The following is a 23220-nucleotide window of genomic DNA, read 5'->3' on the forward strand; positions in this document are numbered from 1 at the left end:
GTTCTCGAGTTATAAGAGGACAAACAAACATCCTTTACTACTTTATATATATAGATAGTGTTGCGGTTTTGGAATAAAGGTTAATTCCCCATCTTAGTTAGTTGCACCACAACATGTAGCCTCGCTTAGTTCAGTTATTTCTTAGTGAATGTAAGCGTAGTCCTTTCCTGTGTTTAGTTTTGCGTTGAGTAGGCCAGAGAGCTTAGGTGTTCTTTTGGCGCTTTGGTTTGGTTTGGCGCTGAAATGCCACGTGGTAGGCCTTCAACAAGTCTGGCAAGGCCGAAGGGACGAGCTGCAGGGGGAGTGGCCGGTAAGCAATGAGCCGCCAATCATGGCTCGAGGTTTGTGGCTTACCACTGCGGCAGGAGGTGGGGCTTGGAACATTCGGGCAAGATCGGGGAGGTGCCATATAAGGTCCTGCCCCGAGCCCATTAAGCAGAACAGCAGCAGGACGCGTGTGAGTCAGAACGCAGAACGTAGAAGGCAGACGAGAACGCGAGTGGTGCTGCAGAACGAGGAATTGAATTGCCTATTGTACACAAACTTTCCCCCGTTCACCGTGCTCTGCGCTGTATTAATCGCGCGCTCGAAAGGATGACCCGTGCCGGGCCACAGACGCGCGATTTCTTCCCGCCTGCCTTTGCCTGCATACGTGCCGTGAGGATTTCCTCCTGCCTGCCTTCGCCTGGATACGTGCCGTGAACATCAGAGAGCCACGCCGGGTGAGTTGCCCCGGGGCGACTGACGGCGAAGCGCGCGAACATTCTTCTCTTCTTTTCCCTGTGTGAGTGATTGGGCCCGTGTCTGGGAAAATAAGTTAGATTGATTAAGCTCTGCTCTGTGTCCCCCTTTCCTTCATCATTATCATTGTACATAAATAATAATAAATCATGTTCTTCCTCTGATTTGACCGTCCTGTCCCTTCCATCCATTGGCTTTGCATGGTACGAATAAAACCGCTCAAATCGGGTTCCAATAAAAGTAACAGCACTAGTCACGTGATACGCATACCGCTCAGGCGTACTCGATTAAGCGTGGCTTATGCGAGGCTCGATCCCCGCTTTCGTGGCAGCGTGGGTACCAAAGGTACGTGCGAATTTGTCCTGATACCCTTTTTCACGTTTGCCCGGAAGTAGCGATTCGGTCTCGTGGACCCGAAGACCCAGGGGGGAAAAAGGGGTTTATAATCCCCCCTTTGTAACGGGAACGGGCTTCGGGAGATCCGCAACAATATATATATATATATATATATATATATATATATATATATATATATATATATATATATATATATATTGTTGCGGATATGGGATTTGCATCCATCCATATCCGCTTGTAAATATTCCCCTATTTCCTCAATACTTCCCAACTCTCCCCAATCCCCCATTCCCTAGTCCCATTTTCTGTAAACAACACTGTAGACCCGACCTCCCCCTATTTCCCCCATAAAATGTCGCATCCAGGTCCACCGCATCTCATGTAGACAACTATAGGACATCTTGCTAGTTATTCTTAGTCTATGTCAGTTAAGGATTCGTTTCCATTAATTCTGACCCTTCGTTGCACCAGAATGTGATTGTATGGCACCGTTAGGAAGTTTAGGACCTCCCAATACCTCCCCGCAGCTCTTCCTCACAGTTCTCTTCAGCAGCAGCAACAACAACAACAACAACAACAACAACAACGAGCGCAGGGAGTGTGCGTCCTCACTCCGGCTTGGTTGGTAGGAGTGGTGGGAGGGCACCAGGCCTTCCCAACGAGCCGCCATTGGACATGTGCTCGACGGGGTTACCCAACAGGGGCAGAACATGGCTCCCTGTCGGCTCCTCGTCAAGGGCGGAGCCCGGTAACCCCCACACCCAATGGAAGCGGCGGACCGGCCCCAGTTGGGGCGGAACCAACCAGCCGAGGGCGTGTCACTCCCCGCTGAGCATGCGCAGTGAGAGAGAGGTGACGTCAGATGCGCGCTGAGCTTGGAGCAAGCAAGACGTACCCTCCGAGCGCTGTGAGACCTCCCTGCATCTTTGGACCGTGCTTTATCCTGTCCCCGAGCCAAGGTGCACCTTGTGCCATCGACCTACCTGTCCATTCCTGCCATCAACCCCTGTGTGAGTCTACCTTGTCCGTTTGTCCGTGGTCTGTCTGGGATTAAATAAGCCTGTATTTAAGTGCCCATCTCTTCTGTGTCTTTACCTCACTCTGCCTTGTAATCTACCCCTTTTCTCCACCACTGTAATTACACCCTCCTCCGGAGGTCTTGAGAACTGTACCCCCTTGCGTCGTTTCATCTTTCCCAGTCGTCGTGTCCTTTCCATCATTGATTTAGCATAGCGCGATTTGGCCAACGTTAGAATCGGGTGTAGTTTGTTAATGGTTCGAACTACGGGTTACTAAACCCGCTCGGTAACCTAAAACCGTAGCTCGAACGGCCGTCTCTTCCCTGTCTCACGACCGAGCGTTGCACTCAGGTCCCGGGAAGGCCATTCCGACTTTCTGGCCCGAATACCCTGGCGGCGCTGCGGGCGGGAGAGAGCGTTGGGACGACCAGGAACGGAGAGTGGTTAGTAGAAGGAACGGCGGGTTGATCTCCGCAGGGCAACGAGGGAAGCCCTCTCCGGTTCCGTAACAATATATATATATATATATATATATATATATATATATATATATATATATATATATATAGCGGTTTTGGGAAACCACTAAAAAGTAATGGCAACCACCATACAGGTCCTTTAGAATAGTTATTTCATAGCAGACCCTTTTTATCTTAGTGCCTTTCCCTTATTTCGGGTTATTATGTCTTTATGCGTTGGGGAAAGGAAAGATAGGAATATTGCACCAGGCTCCAAGGCACACCATGGTGTCCGGGTTCAGAAACCCACCAATCAGGGTGAAAGTTACTTTTGGGGGGAACTTGTGGAGCGGAGTAATGGGCTCCACCAATAGGGAGCCAGGACACCTCCAAGATTCCCCCCTCCCTTGACGAGGATGAACAAAGGGATTTTGAACTCGTTCCTGCACTCTCTTGGGCGTGGCCTTTGTGACTCAGCACACGTGCATTCGCGCTCTCTGGCCGGTGTCTCTCGCCACTCACCACGTGTCTGCAAGATTATTCGACTCTAGGCCTGTCTCTCTCTGCTGGGTTCACTCAGTCTCTGCACGTGATTGCTCTCTTGGCCGGACTCTCCCTGTTCCCTCTCACTGCACGTGGTCATGACAAAGAAGCCTTGAACTTGCTCGTTTTGCACGTGTTCATTGTTCTCCGCTGGCTGCTGGGCTCTCTCTTGGTGCACGTGCACACGACCTTACCTGCCCAAGTCAGTCCTGATGATCGACTTCACTCTGCCGTGCTGGGAGGTATCTGGAGCATCGTCGCCTTTGTGCTATCAGGTTTCCTACGTTCATTTGTTCGTTCCCCTCCCCTTCCCCGTGAAAGTGTGCTGGGCCCATGTGGTGTTTATTCGTAGTAATCGTAATAAGGCGTAGAATAAGCTAAGTTCCTGCTTCTCGCCCATTTTTCTTTCAAATTGAAATAATTACATTGTAAATATCTGTAATAAATCAAATTGTTAAGCGTTTCCTTTCTCTCTGTCTGTGAAAGTCTTTACCTTCATTGATCTGCCATTGCCCGCGCCCAGCCAGGTTAACATCGGCCGTAACGACATTACCATTACTCCAGTGGTTACCAACGGTTTTCGCTCGCCATATAAATTGGTGTGCCGCCGGAGGGTATGGTGCATTCCCCGATTGGAACCATCATGTGGCACAGGTAAGCTATCGCGCAACAGACCAATCGGCGTTCATAGTTGCTGATTCACAACCTGCTAAGCACAAAGTTATTCATGCGCGGCAGCCACAGGTCCGGTAAGTTCGGGAGGGAACAGAGGTTCACCCCCTCGTAGTAAACCCGAACCCCGGGCTGTAACACATTCAGTGTTCAGGAGCGAGATTCCGCTCCGGCCACCGTAACAATATATATATACCAGCAAAAGTACCCGGCGTTGCCAGGTAACAATGAATCGCTTCCTGACGGGAATTTGATATGCACAATCTGGGTCCATCATCCAGAGCAAATTTTAAAAATAGATCGCAGGTACTAGTCAGGTTCACTATGTCAATAAATTATATTTCGTTCAAAATCATGGTAGATTAGCAAACCCATACATTTTTGGAAAGGTTATAGCATAAGGAAACTAAAAATCAATGTTTACATTTGGAGAGATACCTGTATGGCGGCCATTTGGATTTTCAAAATGGCCACTGTAAAATACATATTTTGTTCTATTTCTGCCTCTAATTACCCTAAAAACTTTTTAAAATATACTAAACCTATATTTTCAGGGACAAGGAATCCAATGAAAGTATCAAATTAGTGCTATGGGGAATGGTAAGACATGAATCAAAGGTTTTGAATTGCAAAATACTGTCTTTATATTCACGATAAGTTGCATAATCAAATACATGTTATCATTTTGTACAGGCAGTTAATAACATCAAAATGTGTCACAATAATTCATATCACCAAACATACACAGGCAGTCAGCAAAATCATATATACACATGCAGTCAGTATAACTTCACATCTACACAGGCAGTCAATGACAAAATATACACAGGCAGTCAATGGCATCAAACATACACGATTACAGAATATGCCATTTAGAGTTCGTCATCACTGTCCTGTGTGTCGTATCCGACAATATAGTCCGCATCGTTTTCACAGTCCGTTCCACACAAGCAAAGGTCGGTCAAATTGATAGGCAAATCGAATTGGTCGAATAGTCGATCGAATCGAATTCGATGAATCGAATCGAATCGAATCGATCGAATTGGTCGAATGGTCGATCGAAACGATTGGTCGAATGGTCGAATGGTCGAATTGGTCGAATGGAATTGGTCGATTGGTCGAATTGGTCGAATCGAATTGGTCGGAATTGGCAAATGTAAACATTGATTTTCAGATTTTCCATGTAGTAACGTTTCCAAAAATGTATAGGTTTGCTAATCTACCATGATTTTGAACGAAAAAACATAGTGAACCTGACTATACAGTGGACTCAGTGGAGTGACACCCAATCCCATGGAAGTTACACTCACAAACTGCTTACGAAGTACCAGGCTAAGCTTCTGCAATTTAATACACCATTAGTGTAAGACAATGACATTCTTTTGCTCCTTCAGCTATATATATACACAAATATATACACACACACACACACACACACACACACACACACACACACACACACACACACACACACACACACACACACACACACACACACACACTATACATACATACATACATACATACATACATCGGCCAGAAAGACGAACGCTGTTCCAGACAGCATTGCTCTACGGGCTACGCAATAAAAGAAAATAAAAAACGCAGTCACATTACATCTGGGGATAAGACATTGTAAGCTGTAAAGGTGAGCGCGAGATTTAATGACAAATCGCTCAAAATTGCTCTGATGTGACATAAATGTGGAAAACAAACTTTTCTGACCTTGAGCATCCACCGGCTCTCGGAAACTATTCTAAGGAGCTTCGTTAAGCTATATGCCCCAGGTATTGTTCCACTAAGGGTGGACTTGTAAGAGTGGATCAACTAGTTACCCTGCGCTTGCGAAGCGAAAAGCAGGTTTAAGCAGTCGGGTGCGTACGTGTGCCGTGTGCCGTACGTGTGCCGTGCGCCATACATGTGCCGTGTGCCGTACGTGTGCCGTGTGCCGTCTGCATTAAAAAAATTAATTGTCTTGGCAACCGTTGGTCCAATTGAGATTAAATTTACCGGTGGAGCGCCCCTGCCTGTACATTGTTTTGCTGATAATTATGACGTCATGTGTCACGTGGTACGGACGCCATCTTGGAAAAACGTTACACCTCTATATCTCCCAAACCGCTTAATGGAAAAAATTGAAACATGGCTCATTGTCAAGTACACCCCATGGGGAATAAGATATGTTAATGATGATGTCATAGGTGCCTCCATTATGACGTCATAATTCGACAAGTACAAAGCTTGATCTGATCAGTATGAAAAAAAATTACTCTGCAACTGTTAGTCCGATGAACACAAAATTTTCAGAATATGAGCGGCTCCTCCTGTAGAATTGTTCTAATGATAATTATGACGTCATTGGTCAAGTGGTGCAGACGCCATCTTGGGAAAATCGGAAAAAGTTGTACCTCTATACCTCCGAAACCACTCCATGGAAAAAATTGAAATATGGCTCATTGTCAAGTACTCCCCTTGGGGAACAAGATATGTTAATGATGATATCATCGGTACCTTAATTATGACGTCATAATTCAACAGGAACAATGCTTAGTCTGATCAGTTTGAAATTTATTGAGCATGATCTATGCAAGAATTATATTAGAGAATATAAATTTATGATGTCTTCTGTCACGTGGTCTGGCAGCCATATTGGATCAAAGAAAAAAATTAACATTCAAAAACAGACGAGTTGGCTCGCACCAAGTTGACTGCACAGGGTAAGTATTCTATGAATACCATCTAGTTGTATTGATGGAATGAGAATCAACTGTTTACCGATTCACTTAACACCTGTGCAGGAAAGGTAGAACCAGTGCACTTGAACCATATCAACAACATATCCTATTGGGTGATAATAATCGGTGTCAATGCTTATTCAAACATAATTTACCCCTATAAACAGGTACCCTGAATTACCTAAGGTAATTTAAATCAGAAAACAATTAATTCAACCTCGTTGAGACACATGGCAGCTCCTCTTATCGAGTAAAGAGGTGTTTAAGAGAGACAGTGGGGTTTAATCCCCCAAACAACTCACTTCAGAACTTTCTTTCCTAGTTTCCAATCTCGACCCAACTATGAACTACCACCCTGGTGTTTCACAGGCAGGAGGAGGAATCAACATGCGTGTCGTCCCTCAGATAGACGTTAAGCTGGGTGTATAGTCTCGTGGTGGTTTGTGTGCAGCCTGTGGCTATAGAGTAACTGATTCGATTTTTGGGTCAAAGGTCAAAGTCTGTAATAGGTCTATAACCTGAGAACGGCTGAAGTGATCTAATTCAAACTTGGTACAGGTATGTGTAATGATGTAAAGATTAACTGATTATATTTTGGAGTCCCGAGGTCAAAGTCCAAAGGTCAGAGGTCATGTCAGGTAAAAATGTGATAACTTGTGAACAGCTGAAGGGATGTAAATTAAAACTTGGTACAGGTATGTGTGATGATGTAAACATGAACCGATTAAATTTTGGGATCAAGAGGTCAAAGGTCAAAGGTCATGTCAGGTAAAAATGTGATAACTTGTGAACAGCTGAAGGGATGTAAATTAAAACTTGGTACAGGTATGTGTGATGATGTAAACATGAACTGATTAAATTTTGGGGTCAAGAGGTCAAATGTCAGAGGTCATGTCCGGTAAAAATGTGATAACTTGTGAACAGCTGAAGGGATGTAAATTAAAACTTGGTACAGGTATGTGTGATGATGTAAACATGAACTGAGTAAATTTTGGGGTCAAGAGGTCAAAGGTCAGAGGTCATGTCAGGTAAAAATGTAATAACTTGAGAACAGCTGAATGGATTTAAATCAAACATGATACAAGTATTATAACGATGTAATGATGTGGGTGGAGGCATATCGGTCGACGTCGTGACGTCGAAGAGTGTTGTTTTAGTTTAATGTCAAAATAAAAAAGAAGAGAAGGGGAGTTGAGAGAGAGGAGAGGAGGAAAAATATAGAAAGCAAAGAGGGCCAGGGAGGAAATATGGTTATGTATAAAAAGGAGAGGAAGTGTTAAAATGTATGAGGTATGTATATCTTGTACCTTGTGGTTTGTCTAATACCCACATACCCATGTTTAGAATACCGTACCCAACATGCTTTGAAAACCAGGTGTCATATTTACAGTGGATTAATCCCTAGTGAGATTAGAACCTCTTGTACCATCATGAATCAACCAATCAATTCGATCCGATGATGGCAAACACAGCACAGATGAGTCACTCAGGCTTAGACCTTGACTAGGCCTTGCAATCATTATCCAACAAGGTGGAGACGTTGTGTGTTGTGGAACATCATTGTTACTCTGTGATATCGTGTCTAAGAGAGAGGGTCAGTTGACATGTGGCCACCGGCATGACTGGGATGCTAAAAATAGCTGTCTGATGCTGCAAGCCTTATTTTAGCTGCTTCACACCAGTGCACAAACACTTTACTGTGGCCATGAAAGTGTCCCCTGGTCAGACAGTGGTCGTCTGCTGATTCCACAACCGGTGGAGGTGTATTGACAACTCACGGAAAGAGACCGTTTCGGATTCCAAGAAAACAACCAGCGCTCAGAGACCGTCAAATCAAGTGTGGATATATTTCTAATCTCTATAAACAGAAGACGAAAGGGATCTCATCTTCAACATTTGTAAACAATGTCTCTCCACCATCGATGCCTAGAAAATGAGGACGATTTGGACGAGGACGCCATCTTGGAGAGTCTGTCCCAAGAACAGTTGAAGGCTTTGGCTGGGGAGTTGCAAAGGCTTGAGGTAAGGGGCCATGTGTGAATGTAAACGGCTTTTAGAATTCTTTTCCTTTGTCCAGGCCACAGCGATATCTTGGATTCTACAAAATGTCATGTTTGTGGCCACGTATTGTAACGCAACACAAAAATCTATAAAAAATACTTTACAACAAGAGGCTTGTTGAGTAACAAATAGCATCCATAAAGGGAAGTTTAGTGTGCCCTCCATTTGAAACTTCTTGTTATCTGCATCATACTTAGAATCTACCTGTGCAGCAGATGAAGGTTCGCGTTACCGTAAATCTACCTTCGCTGGCTATACGAACGAGACTCAACATCACCGCCAAACCAAAAAATATTCATTCAAGTTAAACAAACGGTGCTAGGTAGTTCTAGAACTTCATTCTAGGGTCTGTGTTCACTTCGACGACTCTTCTCTTTCTCTCTCACTCTCTCTCCTCTCTCACTCTCTCTCCTCCCTCACTCTCTCTCCTCTCTCACCCTCTCTCCTCTCTCACCCTCTCTCTCCTCTCTTTCTCCTTTCTTCTCTCTCTCTCTCTCTCTCTCTCTCTCTCTCTCTCTCTGTCTCTCTGTGCATGGTCTAGGCTCGTGGAAGAGCTAGGGCACAGAACAGATCAGGACACAACATAGCAAAGGGAACAACAGGAGAAAGGGGAAGTGACAAATAGCAGAGCTTAGGGAGAAGGTAGATGGAGACTGACAAACAAGGGATACAGGTAAGGATGAGTAGAGGTGAATGCAAGGGGTTGTCAAGATGGAAACATAAGCAAAATTTTGGATGTGATGGGGGTGTTCAGGTGTAGAAAAGATCATGGTTTTGAATGGTGGATGACCTGAGATGGTGGTGAACAGCTCTCTTGAAAACCTGGAGGGAAGAATTAATTTGGTGCCTACTTTCTCCCCAATCCGGAACTACTTTGACTTTTAAAACACTTCATGTCTATTAATTATGATTTACCTGTGAACTTCTCCTTTTCCTTTTTAAGCCTTAATGAAGGTACATTTGTTAAATACTGCCACAAACGTGTTATACTGGTATATAGTGAACACCCAAACCTGCAGTCACTCAGCTTATACCTGACTATCCAACAAACATATTTATTCCTTCTTTTCCTTGTACCGTAGGTAACTTTTTCTTGCTAAGACGTAATTGGCTTCCCTATTCCTATTTCTGTTTTAACTACTCATCTTACTGCGTTTCGTCACCCTGGGGCAACATGTACACCTGTTGCTTTCCGTGAATGGTGGATAACAAATCCCATGCACTGATCTGCTTACAGCATGACTTGTTACCTCATGCACGCGAAGCAAAAGGTGAGGTTAAGCAATTGGTTCACTTCTGTCTGTCTGTCTGTCTGTCTAGAAACATGAGATTATGATCATGAAACAACTTAATTTCAATTGAATGTTATATTTCAAACACGAATCGGAACACGAACCTGTAGTTTAGCAGTACTTTGGCTCTGCATTCGTCCCGATCGCGCATGCGCAGAGAGGAGGGAGATAATATTTTTACTCTATCTGCCTGTCTGGAAGTCAAACAAAATAAAAAATCATTCCAAACAGGAAACTTAGTGTTTTTAAGGACATCAGACGGGCACAAACAACAGGTACAAATAACTGTTGTAACGTGTTGAACGATAGATACAATATTGTTGCTGACTGATAAGGTGCATGAATCAATAATACTAATAATAATCATCATCAATCATAAAAGACACTGCATCAATCGAGGTTCAAAACTCCTATACGGAACCCAATTTCAAATCTCCCAAACGGAACCCCAGGTTCAAATCTCACATACGAAACCCAGGTTCAAATCTCCCATACAGAACCCCAGGTTAAAATCTCATACATAGAACCCCAGGATCAAATCTCCCATACGGAACCCCAGGTTCAAATCTCATACATGGAACCCCAGGATCAAATCTCACATATGGAACCACAGGTTCAAATCTCACATATGGAACCCAGGTTCAAATCTCACAAACGCAACCCAAGTTCAAATCTCCCATATGGAACCCAGGCTCAAATCTCAAATATGGAACCCAGGCTCAAATCTCAAATATGGAACCCAGGCTCAAATCTCCCAAACGGAACCCAAGTTCAAATCTCCCATATGGAACCCAAGTTCAAATCTCCCATATGGAACCCCAGGTTAAAATCTCACATATGGAACCCCAGGTTCAAATCTCACATATGGAACCCAGGTTCAAATCTCCCATATGGAACCCCAGGTTAAAATCTCACATATGGAACCCAGCTTCAAATCTCACATATGGAAACCAGGTTCAAATCTCCCATACGGAACCCGAGGTTAAAATCTCACATATGGAACCCAGGTTAAAATCTCCCATATGGAACCCAGGTTCAAATCTCGCATATGGAACCCAGGTTCAAATCTCCCATACGGAACCCCAGGTTCAAATCTCCCATACGGAACCCCAGGTTCAAATCTCCCATACGGAACCCCAGGTTCAAATCTCCCATACGGAACCCCAGGTTAAAATCTCCCATATGGAACCCAGCTTAAAATCTCCCATATGGAACCCAGGTTCAAATCTCACAAATGGAACCCAGTTTCAAATCTCACATATGGAACCCAGGTTCAAATCTCCCATACGGAACCCAGGTTCAAATCTCCCATACGGAACCCCAGGTTCAAATCTCCCATACGGAACCCCAGGTTCAAATCTCCCAGACGGAACCCAGGTTAAAATCTCTCATATGGAACCCAGGTTCAAATCTACCATACGGAACCCAGGTTCAAATCTCCCATATGGAACCCAGGTTCAAATCTCACATACGGAACCCAGGTTCACATCTCCCATACGGAACCCAGGTTCAAATCTCCAATACGGAACCCAGGTTCACATCTCCCATACGGAACCCAGGTTCTAATCTCCGATACGGAACCCAGGTTCTAATCTCCGATATGGAACCTAGGTTATAATCTCTGATATGGAACCTAGGTTCTAATCTCAGATACAGAACCCAGGATCCAATCTCAGTTGCAGAACCCAGGTTCAAATATATACATAACCAAGGTTCTAATATCCGATACGGAATCCAGGTTCTAATATCCGGTACGGAACCCATGTCCAAATCTCCTATATGCAATCCAAGTTCAAATATATACGGAACCCAGGTTCAAATCTCCTATATGGATCCCAGGTTCAAATCTATACAGAGCCCATGTTCAAATCTCCGATACAGAACCCAAGTTCAAATCTCTTATATATAACCTGTGTTCTAATCTCCTACATGGAACACAGCCTCAAATCTCCAATATGGACCCCAGGTTAAAATCTCCTATCGGGAAGCCAGGCTAAAATCTCCAATATTAAACCCAGGCTCAAATCTCCGATATGGAACCCAGGTTCAAAACTATATTAAACCCAAGATCAAATCTCCTTTCCGGAACCCAGGTTCTAATCTATAAAGAACTCATATTCAAATCTCCTATATGGAACCCAGGTTCAAATCTATACAGAACCCATATGCAAATCTCCTATACGGAACCCAGGTTCTAATGTACTATATGGAACCCAAGATCAAATCTCCTATACAGAACCCAGGTTCGAAAGTCCTATACGGAACCGAGGTTCCAATAACCTATATGGAACCCAGGTTCAAATCTCCGATGTGGAACCCAGGTTCAAATCTCCTATGTGGAACCCAGGTTCAAATTTCCTATCGGGAAGCCAAGTTCAAATGTCCAATATTAAACCCAGGCTCAAATCTACAATATGGAACCCAGGCTCAAATCTACAATATGGAACCCAGGCTCAAATCTCCTATCGGGAAGCCGGGCTCCAATCTCCTATTGGGAAGCCAGGCTGAAATCTCTGATACAGAACACAGGTTCATATCTCCTATCGGGAAGCCAGGCTCAAATATCCGACATGGAGCACAGGCTCATATCTCCTAGCAGGAACCCAGGCTCAAATCTCCGATATGGAACACAGGCTCAAATCTCCTTTGGTGTCAATCCTCTCCCTACTTCAAGCCTTCAAGCCTCCCCACCCATCAAGGTCACCTGTCCAACTTATAATCCCACAAGATATGCGGAAAAGACGTATCAATGTGCAGCTCTTTCCCTCGCGGTCCCCATGTGCTGTCTTTGTCTTTCCCTCGCGGTCCCCATGTGCTGCGTTTGTCTTTCCCTCGCGGTCCCCATGTGGTCTTTGTCTTTCCCTCGCGGTCCCCATGTGCTTTCTTTGTCTTTCCCTCGCGGTCCCCATGTGCTGTCTTTGTCTTTCCCTCGTGGTCCCCCTGTACTGTCTTTGTCTTTCCCTCGTGGTCCCCATGTGCTGTCTTTGTCTTTCCCTCGCGGTCCCCATGTGTTGTCTTTGTCTTTCCCTCACGGTCCCCATGTGTTGTCTTTGTCTTTCCCTCGTGGTCCCCATGTGCTGTCTTTGTCTTTCCCTCGCGGTCCCCATGTGCTGTCTTTGTCTTTCCCTTGTGGTCCCCATGTGCTGTCTTTCCCTCGCGGTCCCCATGTGCTGTCTTTGTCTTTCCCTCGTGGTCCCCCTGTACTGTCTTTGTCTTTCCCTCGTGGTCCCCATGTGCTGTCTTTGTCTTTCCCTCACGGTCCCCATGTGCTGTCTTTGTCTTTCCCTCGCGGTCCCGCTGTACTGTCTTTGTCTTTCCCTCGCGGTCCCCCTGTACTGTCTTTGTCTTTCCCTCGTGGTCCCCCTGTACTGTCTTTGTCTTTCCCTCGTGGTCCCCATGTGCTGTCTTTGTCTTTCCCTCGCGGTCCCCATGTGCTGTCTTTGTCTTTCCCTCGCGGTCCCCATGTGCTGTCTTTGTCTTTCCCTCGCGGTCCCCATGTGCTGTCTTTGTCTTTCCCTCATGGTCCCCATGTGCTGTCTTTGTCTTTCCCTCGCGGTCCCCATGTGCTGTCTTTGTCTTTCCCTCGCGGTCCCGCTGTACTGTCTTTGTCTTTCCCTCGCGGTCCCCCTGTACTGTCTTTGTCTTTCCCTCGCGGTCCCCATGTGCTGTCTTTGTCTTTCCCTCATGGTCCCCCTGTGCTGTCTTTCCCTCGCGGTTGTCAGCTCTTTCACGAGCCTCGATTCAGTATAGAAAATAAAAGAAAAAAAAGGCTCATGGCTGTTATGACCTGGCCCTTGAGTAGAGGGCTCGGTGTATGATCTATTGCTCCAGAGGTCCTAATTGACATATTCGGGAGGTCAGTACATTCCCCGTGTGTGTTGCGCCGTTTAAGCAGTCAGATGTGACCGAGCGGTGTATCTTCCGAATGATGACGCAACTTTACACCCCCACTCACCGATACAGTATGCAAATGTGTGCAAATGTATGCCATGCAAATTCAAAATAATGGAATGAATGCAAATCCTTTGCTCAGGATTAAACCAAAACACAGGATATACAACTAAGCAATACAAAAATCATAGGAAAATCCCACTTACATGTGGTGGTAAAGAATAAGTAATCACATAAAGACAGACAGGCACCAAGACAATGCGGACAACACATTCAAATGCCGCACCCAATATCCCTATCTAATCCCAAGGGGGGGAGGGAGGGGAAGAAATTAACAAAATAATATTTGTCTGGGTATAAAGAAAAATAAAAAGAGGGGTGGGGGATGCAGGCCTGTTTGAGATGTCTTCCAGCGGCCTCGTCTCAGCCGCAGGCCCCATGGATGGTGCCTCACCACTCTTCTCTCTCTTGAGATGTGTCCTCAAGCTTCACGAACCAACAGACCTGGGCAATTCTTGCAACACCATAAAGCAGTAAGTTTCCTCAGGTGGGCCAAGACTATACTCGGAGGAGAAAACACCTCTGCTCCCTCCCTCTTTGCTAAACGACGACACATGCACCGAGAGGCTCTCCTCCACACCAGCTCAACACCCGTCCCTCCCTCTTCGATAGTGCTTCCAACCGGCAGCCCTCGCGGGTGAACAGTCAACTCCTCCACAAGCCCTCTCAGGCCGAGTTACTTGTAGTCAAAATTGAGGCGCGCATCTTGCCTTCGTTCCCCCCTTTCTTTCTTTTTCTCTCTCTCTCTCTCTCTCTCTCTCTCTCTCTCTCTCTCTCTCTCTCTCTCTCTCTCTCTCTCTCTCACTCTCGAGCCTGCCTTTCTGGCCGCGACTTCCTCTTTTCCTTTTCCATTTCCTTCGAAGGGGGGAAGAAGGGCAATAAGGAATGTCTTTTAAACAGAAGAACGAAAATATAATTGTAAAAAAATTAATGAAAGGAGCTATTCTGGTCCCACAGCTGACCCAGCATTCCACCTGAGATGCACCTTAACTGTCACAGCTTCTCATCATTATTAAGCAACTAGTCCTTCGAGCAAGCATACCTTCATTATTATTGAGCAATAATTATGCAATAAACCCCATGAGCATAACATTGCCCATCACGGTCTCCTGTCTAACTCACTATCCCACAAGATAAGTGGAAAGGATATGTGACAACAAACCACCCGAAACCAATTACCTTCTTAGACACACACATATATATATATATATATATATATATATATATATATATATATATATATATATATATATATATATATATATATATATTGTTGCGGATATGGGATTTGGCCTCCATCCATATCCGCTTGTAAATATTCCCCTATTTCCCCAATACTCCCCAACTATCCCCAATCCCCCATTCCCTAGTCCCATTGTCTGTAAACAACACTCTGTAGCCCCGACCTTCCCCTTTTTCCTCCATTAAATGTTGTGCCCAGGTCCACCGCATCTCACGTAGACAACTTTCGGACATCTTGCTAGTTATTCTTAGTCTATGTCAGTTAAGGACTCGTTTCCATTAATTCTGACTCTTCGTTGCACCAGAATGTGATTGTATGGCACCATTAGTAAGTTTAGGACCTCCCAATACCTCCCCGCATCTCTTCCTCATACAACCACAACAACAACTACAACAACAGCGGCGGCGGCGCGGGGAGTGTGCGTCCTCACTCCGGCTTGGTTAGCCGCCATTGACCATGTGCTCCGACGGGGTTACCACGCAGGGGCTCACTGTCAGCTCCTCGTCAAGGGCGGAGCCCAGTAACCCCTCGCACCCAATAAGAAGCGGCGGACCGATTCCATCTGGGGCGGAGCTAACGAGCCGAGGGCGTGTCACTCCCCGCGGGACATGCGCAGGAAGACGGAGGTGACGTCAGATGCACCTCAGCTTGGAGAGAAAAGGACACCACCTCCAGCGCGACGATACCTCCCCGCATCTCTAGACCGGACCGGGTCGATTCTGCCCCTGAGCTCAAGGTGCACCTTGAGCTATCGACTGCCTGTCCTTCCTTGCCATCAATCCCTGTGTGAGTCAGTCTTGTCCCGTTTGTCTGTGGTCTGTCGGGGCTAAGATAAGACTGTGTCTAAGTGTCCATCTTGCTGTGCTTTACCTCTTGTCGTGTAATCTAATCGTTCTGCATAACCAATATTATATCCTCCTCCGGAGGTCTTGAGAACTGTACCCCTTGTGTCGTTGAATTTATCCCAGCCGTTGTGTCCTTTCCTTCATTGATTTAGCATAGCGCGACTTAGTCAACGTTCGAGTGTAATCGGGTAAACTGTGCGAACACGGCGGCCATTCCGCTCGGCCCATCATAACATCTAAGTCGTGTCCGTAACAATTGGTGTCGGGAAGTGGGATCGGTCCCGGAGCGCGTTTCACGCGCTCGAAATTATAACGGCGAAATTTGATTGTGTTTTACAAAAAAAAATAAAAACCCGAATTTTGAAATTCGCGCTATGGCGGATCAAGACGGCTGGGTTCCGGTAGAGGAGAGTGAGGCAGGGTCGATCCAGGACCAAATTGAGGGACATGAGGAGAGCGAAGCAGTGAGGGTAGCAGGGTCGCAAAATGGCGTCGTCGCGCACGAGGTTGCGGGCGCGCAAAATGGCGCCTCGCACATAGCTACGGCGGCCGCACCCGCTGCACAAGTGGGAGGGATGGCCCAAATGCAGGCCCTCATGGAGCAATTTATGGTGCAAATGCAGGCGTCCCTCAAACTGCAGAGTGAGCAATTGGGGGTAATGGGGAACCGGATGGATGCTCAGGGTGAGCGATTGGAGGGCCAAATGGGGGCCAATAGCCAACGGTTAGAACAAAGGATGGGGTCCAATAGCGAGAAATTGAGGGAGGATATGGGGTCCAATAGCGAGAAATTGAGGGAGGACATGGGGGCCCAGATCGGAGGGTTAGGGAGTAGAATAGAGGGATTAGACAATAGATTAGGGGAAATACAGGAGGGGTTAATGGGGGTAGAAAATAGAATGGCTGCTCAAGAGAATCAAATGGAAGGGATGCAAAAGGGGTTAGAGGGGTTAGAAAACAGTATGGAAGGCAAATTGAGGGACATGAGGGACCAAGCGGAAAGGGAAGTTAAACAAATGGGGCAGCAGATACAGGGGGTCAGAATGGGGGTAGAAACCAAACTGGATGCTCACAGGGAGGAAATGGAGCAGATGAGGGTGGCATCTGGGCAGGAGATGCAAGTGATGGGAGAAGAGATCAGAAGAGGTGTGAGTGAGGAGGTCGGAGGAGTGCGCGAGGAGGTGAGGCACTGTAAGGAGCACATGGAGAAGGAGGTGAGAAAGGGGACTGTAAAATTGCAAGGGGGCATAGAGGACCTGACGCAGGAGGTGGAACAGCTGACGGAGGGACAAAAAGGACTCACGGAGCAGGTTCAGAGGAACACTGCGGTATTAGGAGGGTTAAAAGCGACACAAAACGACATAAAAAACGACTTGATAGCGACAAAGAGGCAATGTCAGATGGTACGTGAGGGACTGACAACGAGGTTGGACGAGGTGACAGAGGTAATGGAGACGAAGGACCGGCAGGTGAGGACGCACATGGAAACGGTCAAGGTAGCCTTAGAGGACGAACTTGAGGAGACGTACCGGGAAATAAAAGAGGTGAAGCAGAAATTAGAAGAAGTGGAAGAAGGGGTGAGCGAAATTAAGAAGCGACGGAGAGGGGATAAGAAAGAGATAAAAGAGGAAGTAAAAGAATTGCTCCAAAGTCTGTGTTCGGATCGTGATGATGTGCTCATTAACCGGATGAGGGATTCGCAGGTGATGGAGGAGAAGCGAAGAGGAAGAGGACCCGGTGTAAGTGGTGACCAATATGGTCGTGCGTATGATGCGCCAGGTGATTTAATGAGCTTGGGGGTCGAGATGGACCCGGGTGTTCGTGAGAGGCCGTTGGTGAAGTGTGCGACAGGTCTGGTGTGCGAAAAAGGAGGTGTGCGAGAATGTCCGACCATGGGGTGTGTGAGGAAAAAGTGCGTGCCAAGGAGTGAGGGTGCTGGCGAGAGTGAGTCGGTCGTAGCGCGTGTGCGAGGGAGCACATGGAAGCGCGTAGTGAGGAGTGTTACGGAGGATGTAAAGGGAGAATGCACGCCTGTGGTGAGTGTTACAGAGGATGTAACGGGAGAGGGTGTGCGAGAAAGATGTGTGACGGACAGGTGCATGGGGAAAGAGTGCGCTGTCAAGAGTAAGGGTGAGTGCGCTGTGAAGAGTGGAGGTGAGAGTAGTAAGAGTGACACGGAGCGTGAGTTGGTTGTGACAGGTGAGAAAGGAAGCACACCTGGAATGGTAGCGCGTGTGTGGGAATGCACGCTGGAATTGGTAGTGAGGCACGTGGTTGGGTGTGCGAGTGAGAGCACACCTGTGATTGTCACAGAAGAGGTGACCGAGGAGGGGGCGCGAAGAGGTGTGTTGGTGAGGTGTGCGACCAACGAATGTGTGCCAAAGTGTTCGGTGGTCAGGTGTGTGACCAAGGCTGGGAGTGGAATGAGTGTACCTGGGTGTGTTAGAGAAGGTACGACGAGGAGCATGGAAACGGCTGGATGTATGAGCACGAAAGCGGTAGCGTATGCTTGTAAGCATCCAGGTGAGGCATCGACGGTAACCGGGTTAGAGGTTAGGTCGACCTTTAGCCGAAGCGGGCCCTCGGTGCGTGCCGGGCTTCGCGTGCCGCGAGAACCAGCGGGGATCCGAGCCACGGCGGGTTCGAAAGGACCGCCGTGCGCGATCCATGCTGGGCCTCGCGTGGAACGGCCACGTCCGGGCTCCACTAGGCGGAGCGGGCAGCCCGATAGGAAGGGTCGTCATGGCGACCACTTTCTATTGAGACGTGCCGGCAGGTCGAGATCGGGACATTGGATGGCTCCACGCCGAGGTGGTGCGTGGGATCTCGGGCCGGGTAAGCCCCCATCCCTGCCCCGAATGCGGGACGTATCCAGCCGCTGGCACCAAACAACCCGCATTCATTGCTCGGCTTTACGAAGCCGGGCTTTGGACGGGAATTGGCGCACCGAGAGGCATTAGTGAGTAGACTGTGTGATGAGGTTAGTGTTTTGGACCCAAAATTAGAAAAAAAACAAAATTTGATGATTGGCAAAGGATTGGCAGTAATGATTGGCAGATGATGGGTAGTGATTGGCAAATTTTTGATTTGTTGAAATTTCATGTGCAAAATTGGTAGTGAGCGATGGGCCCGGTGGGTAAGGGTGGCATCCCTGCCACCCTTCCCATGTGGGGCAAATGCGCTATAGATTATGGGGTGTATGGCAGTGAAAACTAGCCCAGGTGGGTTAGGATATTGTGTGTAGGGATCTAGCGAAGATGACATTAGGTAACGTTAAGGTTAGTTAGTGACAATGATACCTGTAGTGGGGACGCAGGTAGATTAGTAGGGATGATAATGACGAGGGAGCGCAATAGTTTAAAGGGACGACTGGGAAGCGCAAGTTTCAGAGGGGAGTAGTTAGATGAGATGATGCTGTGTGAGAACTGGACAGGTGTGTGGAGCAGTGTATGAGTAGTGAGTGTCGTGGATCAGCGCGAATGCGCTTGGGGAGAGAAGGGTGCAGGTGGCACCAAGCATGAGTGCACAGGTGTGCAAGTACAGGTGTGTGGAATATAGGGAGCAGAGAATGAGTGGTGTGGAGAGAGTTGGAGTAAGTGGTACGGAGTGGTGTGCATGGTGCGAAGGTGTGGATGGGGGAAGAGTGGACCCCTTTCACAAGTACCCGGGGCGGGTAGTGTAAGTGTTAGGTAGAGGGTATAGGTAAATTGTGGTTGGATATTGGCATCTGTGGTGCGGGTGACAGAATGGTATTTGTATGGGTGCATTAGTGTTGTGGAAATGGCTGGGCGTGTAGCCTGTTAGTGTGTGTAGTTGGTTTGGGCACTCCACCACTGTGAGGATGTCGGCCAGGTGAGGCCGCAGGTGGGCTCTGGGAGCCGGTAGAGTTGTGGATGGGGCCCGAGGATCCGGAGGACGGACCCGGGTAGCCCAGTGCCAGAGAGGGCACCGAGTGGGGAGAGCGCCAGAGGGCCTTCCCCAGGTAGATAGGTTAGGGTAAGGAGCAGGTAAGCTCGGAGGCAACTGCAGTAGTGGAGGTGTGCAGGTGGGTAGACCAGCTAGGAGAGCTACACGTCGCAGCCCAGAAATTGTGCGAGGGCACCGAGAGATGAATCGGGGGAGTGAGACCCCAAATTGAGAGGCACCACAGATTGGTCAATGGGAATTGGTTTGTAGAACCCATAGTGTAAGTTGGCCAATGGATTGGCAGGGAAAGACCCCGGGTAATGTAAAGTTGTTAAAGTCATTTAGGAAATAGTTAGGATTGATGAACCTGTCGCACCATACGCAGCCACTTACCTGAGGTGATGATGATGACTCCACACCTGTGTTTTCTTTGTTCTGTGTGCAGGAAATGAGAATTGCTGTTGGATTTGTGAGACGCATCACGACGTGGATGAGACATTGGGGTGATTCCATCTCTCCCTCCTCAGGAGGGACTGATGATGAATTGGTGATGGCAAATTTTGATGTGGAGTTGGAGATGGCAAATTTGATTGGTTAGGAGGGAGAGAAGACGAATTTGGTTTATGGGAGGAACGGGGAAGACAGTAGGGACGTTTGTTGATTTGTAAAGTAGATGTTTATGGGTAGTGTTGTGTTTTGTGGATACAGTAAGGGGTAAGGGAGGGGCAATGTAGGTTACCTGGTGGGGGGGGGGGCGTACGGTAGGAACGTACCTGTCTCACCTGGTTCCCATGTGCCCCTACTGTGCATTACCTGGTATTGCGTGCACTTTTGCGCCCTTACCACCTTACTCACTTGTCTGCTTCTTTTGTCTCCCACCTCCGAGGATCTGGCTTTGGGGCAGAGAGAGAGGAGAGAGAGGTGCTGGCTCTGCAGTTGTGGGCCTGCACTTTCGCTGCTTGCTGCCGGGATCGATACACCATATGGACCGCTATTTTTGTGGCCGCCCACCATGGACCGCAGTTCTTTTGCGGGCAAGCACCACCCGTGGATGGACCTCTGGGTCAACGTGGCACCTATGCCATACAGGTGAACCACTTTTAGTTGGCCCCCTGACGGCCACAATACAGAAATGGACGCGGTTGGTGCCTTTCTTTATTTTTGAAGGAAACCAGAAGGCCAAGTACACCACATGAAGGCAAGACCAGCGGCAGAACATCGGCCGGCTGCGACACCACCGGTGATTATCGAACACTTTATTGGCGCACCGGATGGTGCTGACTGTACATGATGGGGTGGTGCTTTTGGTGCTTGGATGGGGTGCTCTGCACATTATTAAAGGCCGTAGGGCCACAGAGCACTCGTGGGTTGGTGTATCGATGCTGGCATGCGTGCTCTCTCTATGCATAACATCTGCATGTGTTCCTCCAAAAACAGGTCCTGGATCGTAGTGTAAATATCAGTGTAGTCTTGTGTAAATAATGCTCCCTACCGGCTGTATGTTTAGTTTGAGAATTCTTTCCGTGATTCGGTTATCCTGTGGGTGTGTTTCTGGTAGGAGAAGGGTGCAACGTCGCAGGGGGACATATTTACTCATTTGTGAACATCTGTAAAACTGTCGCACTCAGGGTTGAGTTAATAGTAGAGGGAACTACATCTGAGTGCCACACTAAAGTAGGTAAAAATTTATCGGGTCGGGACGCCCCGAGGTAGAGAAGGGTGCAATGTTGCGGATATGGGATTTGGCCTCCATCCATATCCGCTTGTAAATATTCCCCTATTTCCCCAATACACCCCAACTATCCCCAATCCCCCATTCCCTAGTCCCATTGTCTGTAAACAACACTCTGTAGCCCCGACCTTCCCCTTTTTCCCCCATTAAATGTCGTGCCCAGGTCCACCGCATCTCACGTAGACAACTTTCGGACATCCTGCTAGTTATTCTTAGTCTATGTCAGTTAAGGACTCGTTTCCATTAATTCTGACTCTTCGTTGCACCAGAATGTGATTGTATGGCACCATTAGTAAGTTTAGGACCTCCCAATACCTCCCCGCATCTCTTCCTCATACAACCACAACAACAACTACAACAACAGCGGCGGCGGCGCGGGGAGTGTGCGTCCTCACTCCGGCTTGGTTAGCCGCCATTGACCATGTGCTCCGACGGGGTTACCACGCAGGGGCTCACTGTCAGCTCCTCGTCAAGGGCGGAGCCCGGTAACCCCCCGCACCCAATAAGAAGCGGCGGACCGATTCCATCTGGGGCGGAGCTAACGAGCCGAGGGCGTGTCACTCCCCGCGGGACATGCGCAGGAAGACGGAGGTGACGTCAGATGCGCCTCAGCTTGGAGAGAAAAGGACGCCACCTCCAGCGCGACGATACCTCCCCGCATCTCTAGACCGGACCGGGTCGATTCTGCCCCTGAGCTCAAGGTGCACCTTGAGCTATCGACTGCCTGCCCTTCCTTGCCATCAATCCCTGTGTGAGTCAGTCTTGTCCCGTTTGTCTGTGGTCTGTCAGGGCTAAGATAAGACTGTGTCTAAGTGTCCATCTTGCTGTGCTTTACCTCTTGTCGTGTAATCTAATCGTTCTGCATAACCAATATTATATCCTCCTCCGGAGGTCTTGAGAACTGTACCCCTTGTGTCGTTGAATTTATCCCAGCCGTTGTGTCCTTTCCTTCATTGATTTAGCATAGCGCGACTTAGTCAACGTTCGAGTGTAATCGGGTAAACTGTGCGAACACGGCGGCCATTCCGCTCGGCCCATCATAACATCTAAGTCATGTCCGTAACAATATATACACACACACACATATATACACACACACACACACACACACACACACACACACACACACACACACACATATATATGTTTGTATATACATCGTCGTTACTGAGGAGCAGGCTTATTTTAGCTGAGGATAATGACTGTACCTGAGTTGCTGTTTTGTCATGGTTTCACCAATCATAATTCAAACAATCATAATGCACAAATGTATTTGTAATATACGTGATATCACATTTTATAAACAATTGAAGTGGAAAACTTAGGTTTAAAAAAAAAAATTCCCCCAAAAAAAAAACATTTGGAAAAATTTTCTTTAAAAAATACCCTTAGGACATACCGACGGGAGAGATAGGTGCATACCAGAAGTTTGGTACGATTTGACAAAAGTTTGAGGGAGTAGTTCCGACACGACACGACACGACACGACAAGACACAACACAACACAACACAACACAACACAACACAACACAACACAACACAACACAACACAACACAACACAACACAGACACTGCACAGATATATATATATATATATAGACGCACATCGTAAAAATAAATAATTACCTCCAACAAATTTCAAACGCCATGGGTTTAATCTCTGCT

The 23220-nt window shown here is 47.3% G+C and overlaps 1 protein-coding gene across 1 annotated transcript in view; it reads left to right on the plus strand.

Moving 5' to 3' along the window:
• Positions 1-8171: 8171 nt before the first annotated feature.
• The window catches only part of LOC137437803 (leiomodin-3), a 52703-nt gene continuing 37654 nt past the window's right edge, over positions 8172-23220 (plus strand). The window contains exon 1 of the mRNA XM_068132441.2: positions 8172-8547. Within this exon, the coding sequence (XP_067988542.2) occupies positions 8431-8547 (117 nt within the window). The 5' untranslated portion in view covers positions 8172-8430. The remainder of the gene's footprint in view (positions 8548-23220) is intronic.

Source organism: Myxine glutinosa (assembly GCF_964187855.1).
Source record: "Myxine glutinosa chromosome 12 unlocalized genomic scaffold, kmMyxGlut1.1 SUPER_12_unloc_1, whole genome shotgun sequence".
Taxonomy (NCBI): Eukaryota; Metazoa; Chordata; class Myxini; order Myxiniformes; family Myxinidae; genus Myxine; species Myxine glutinosa.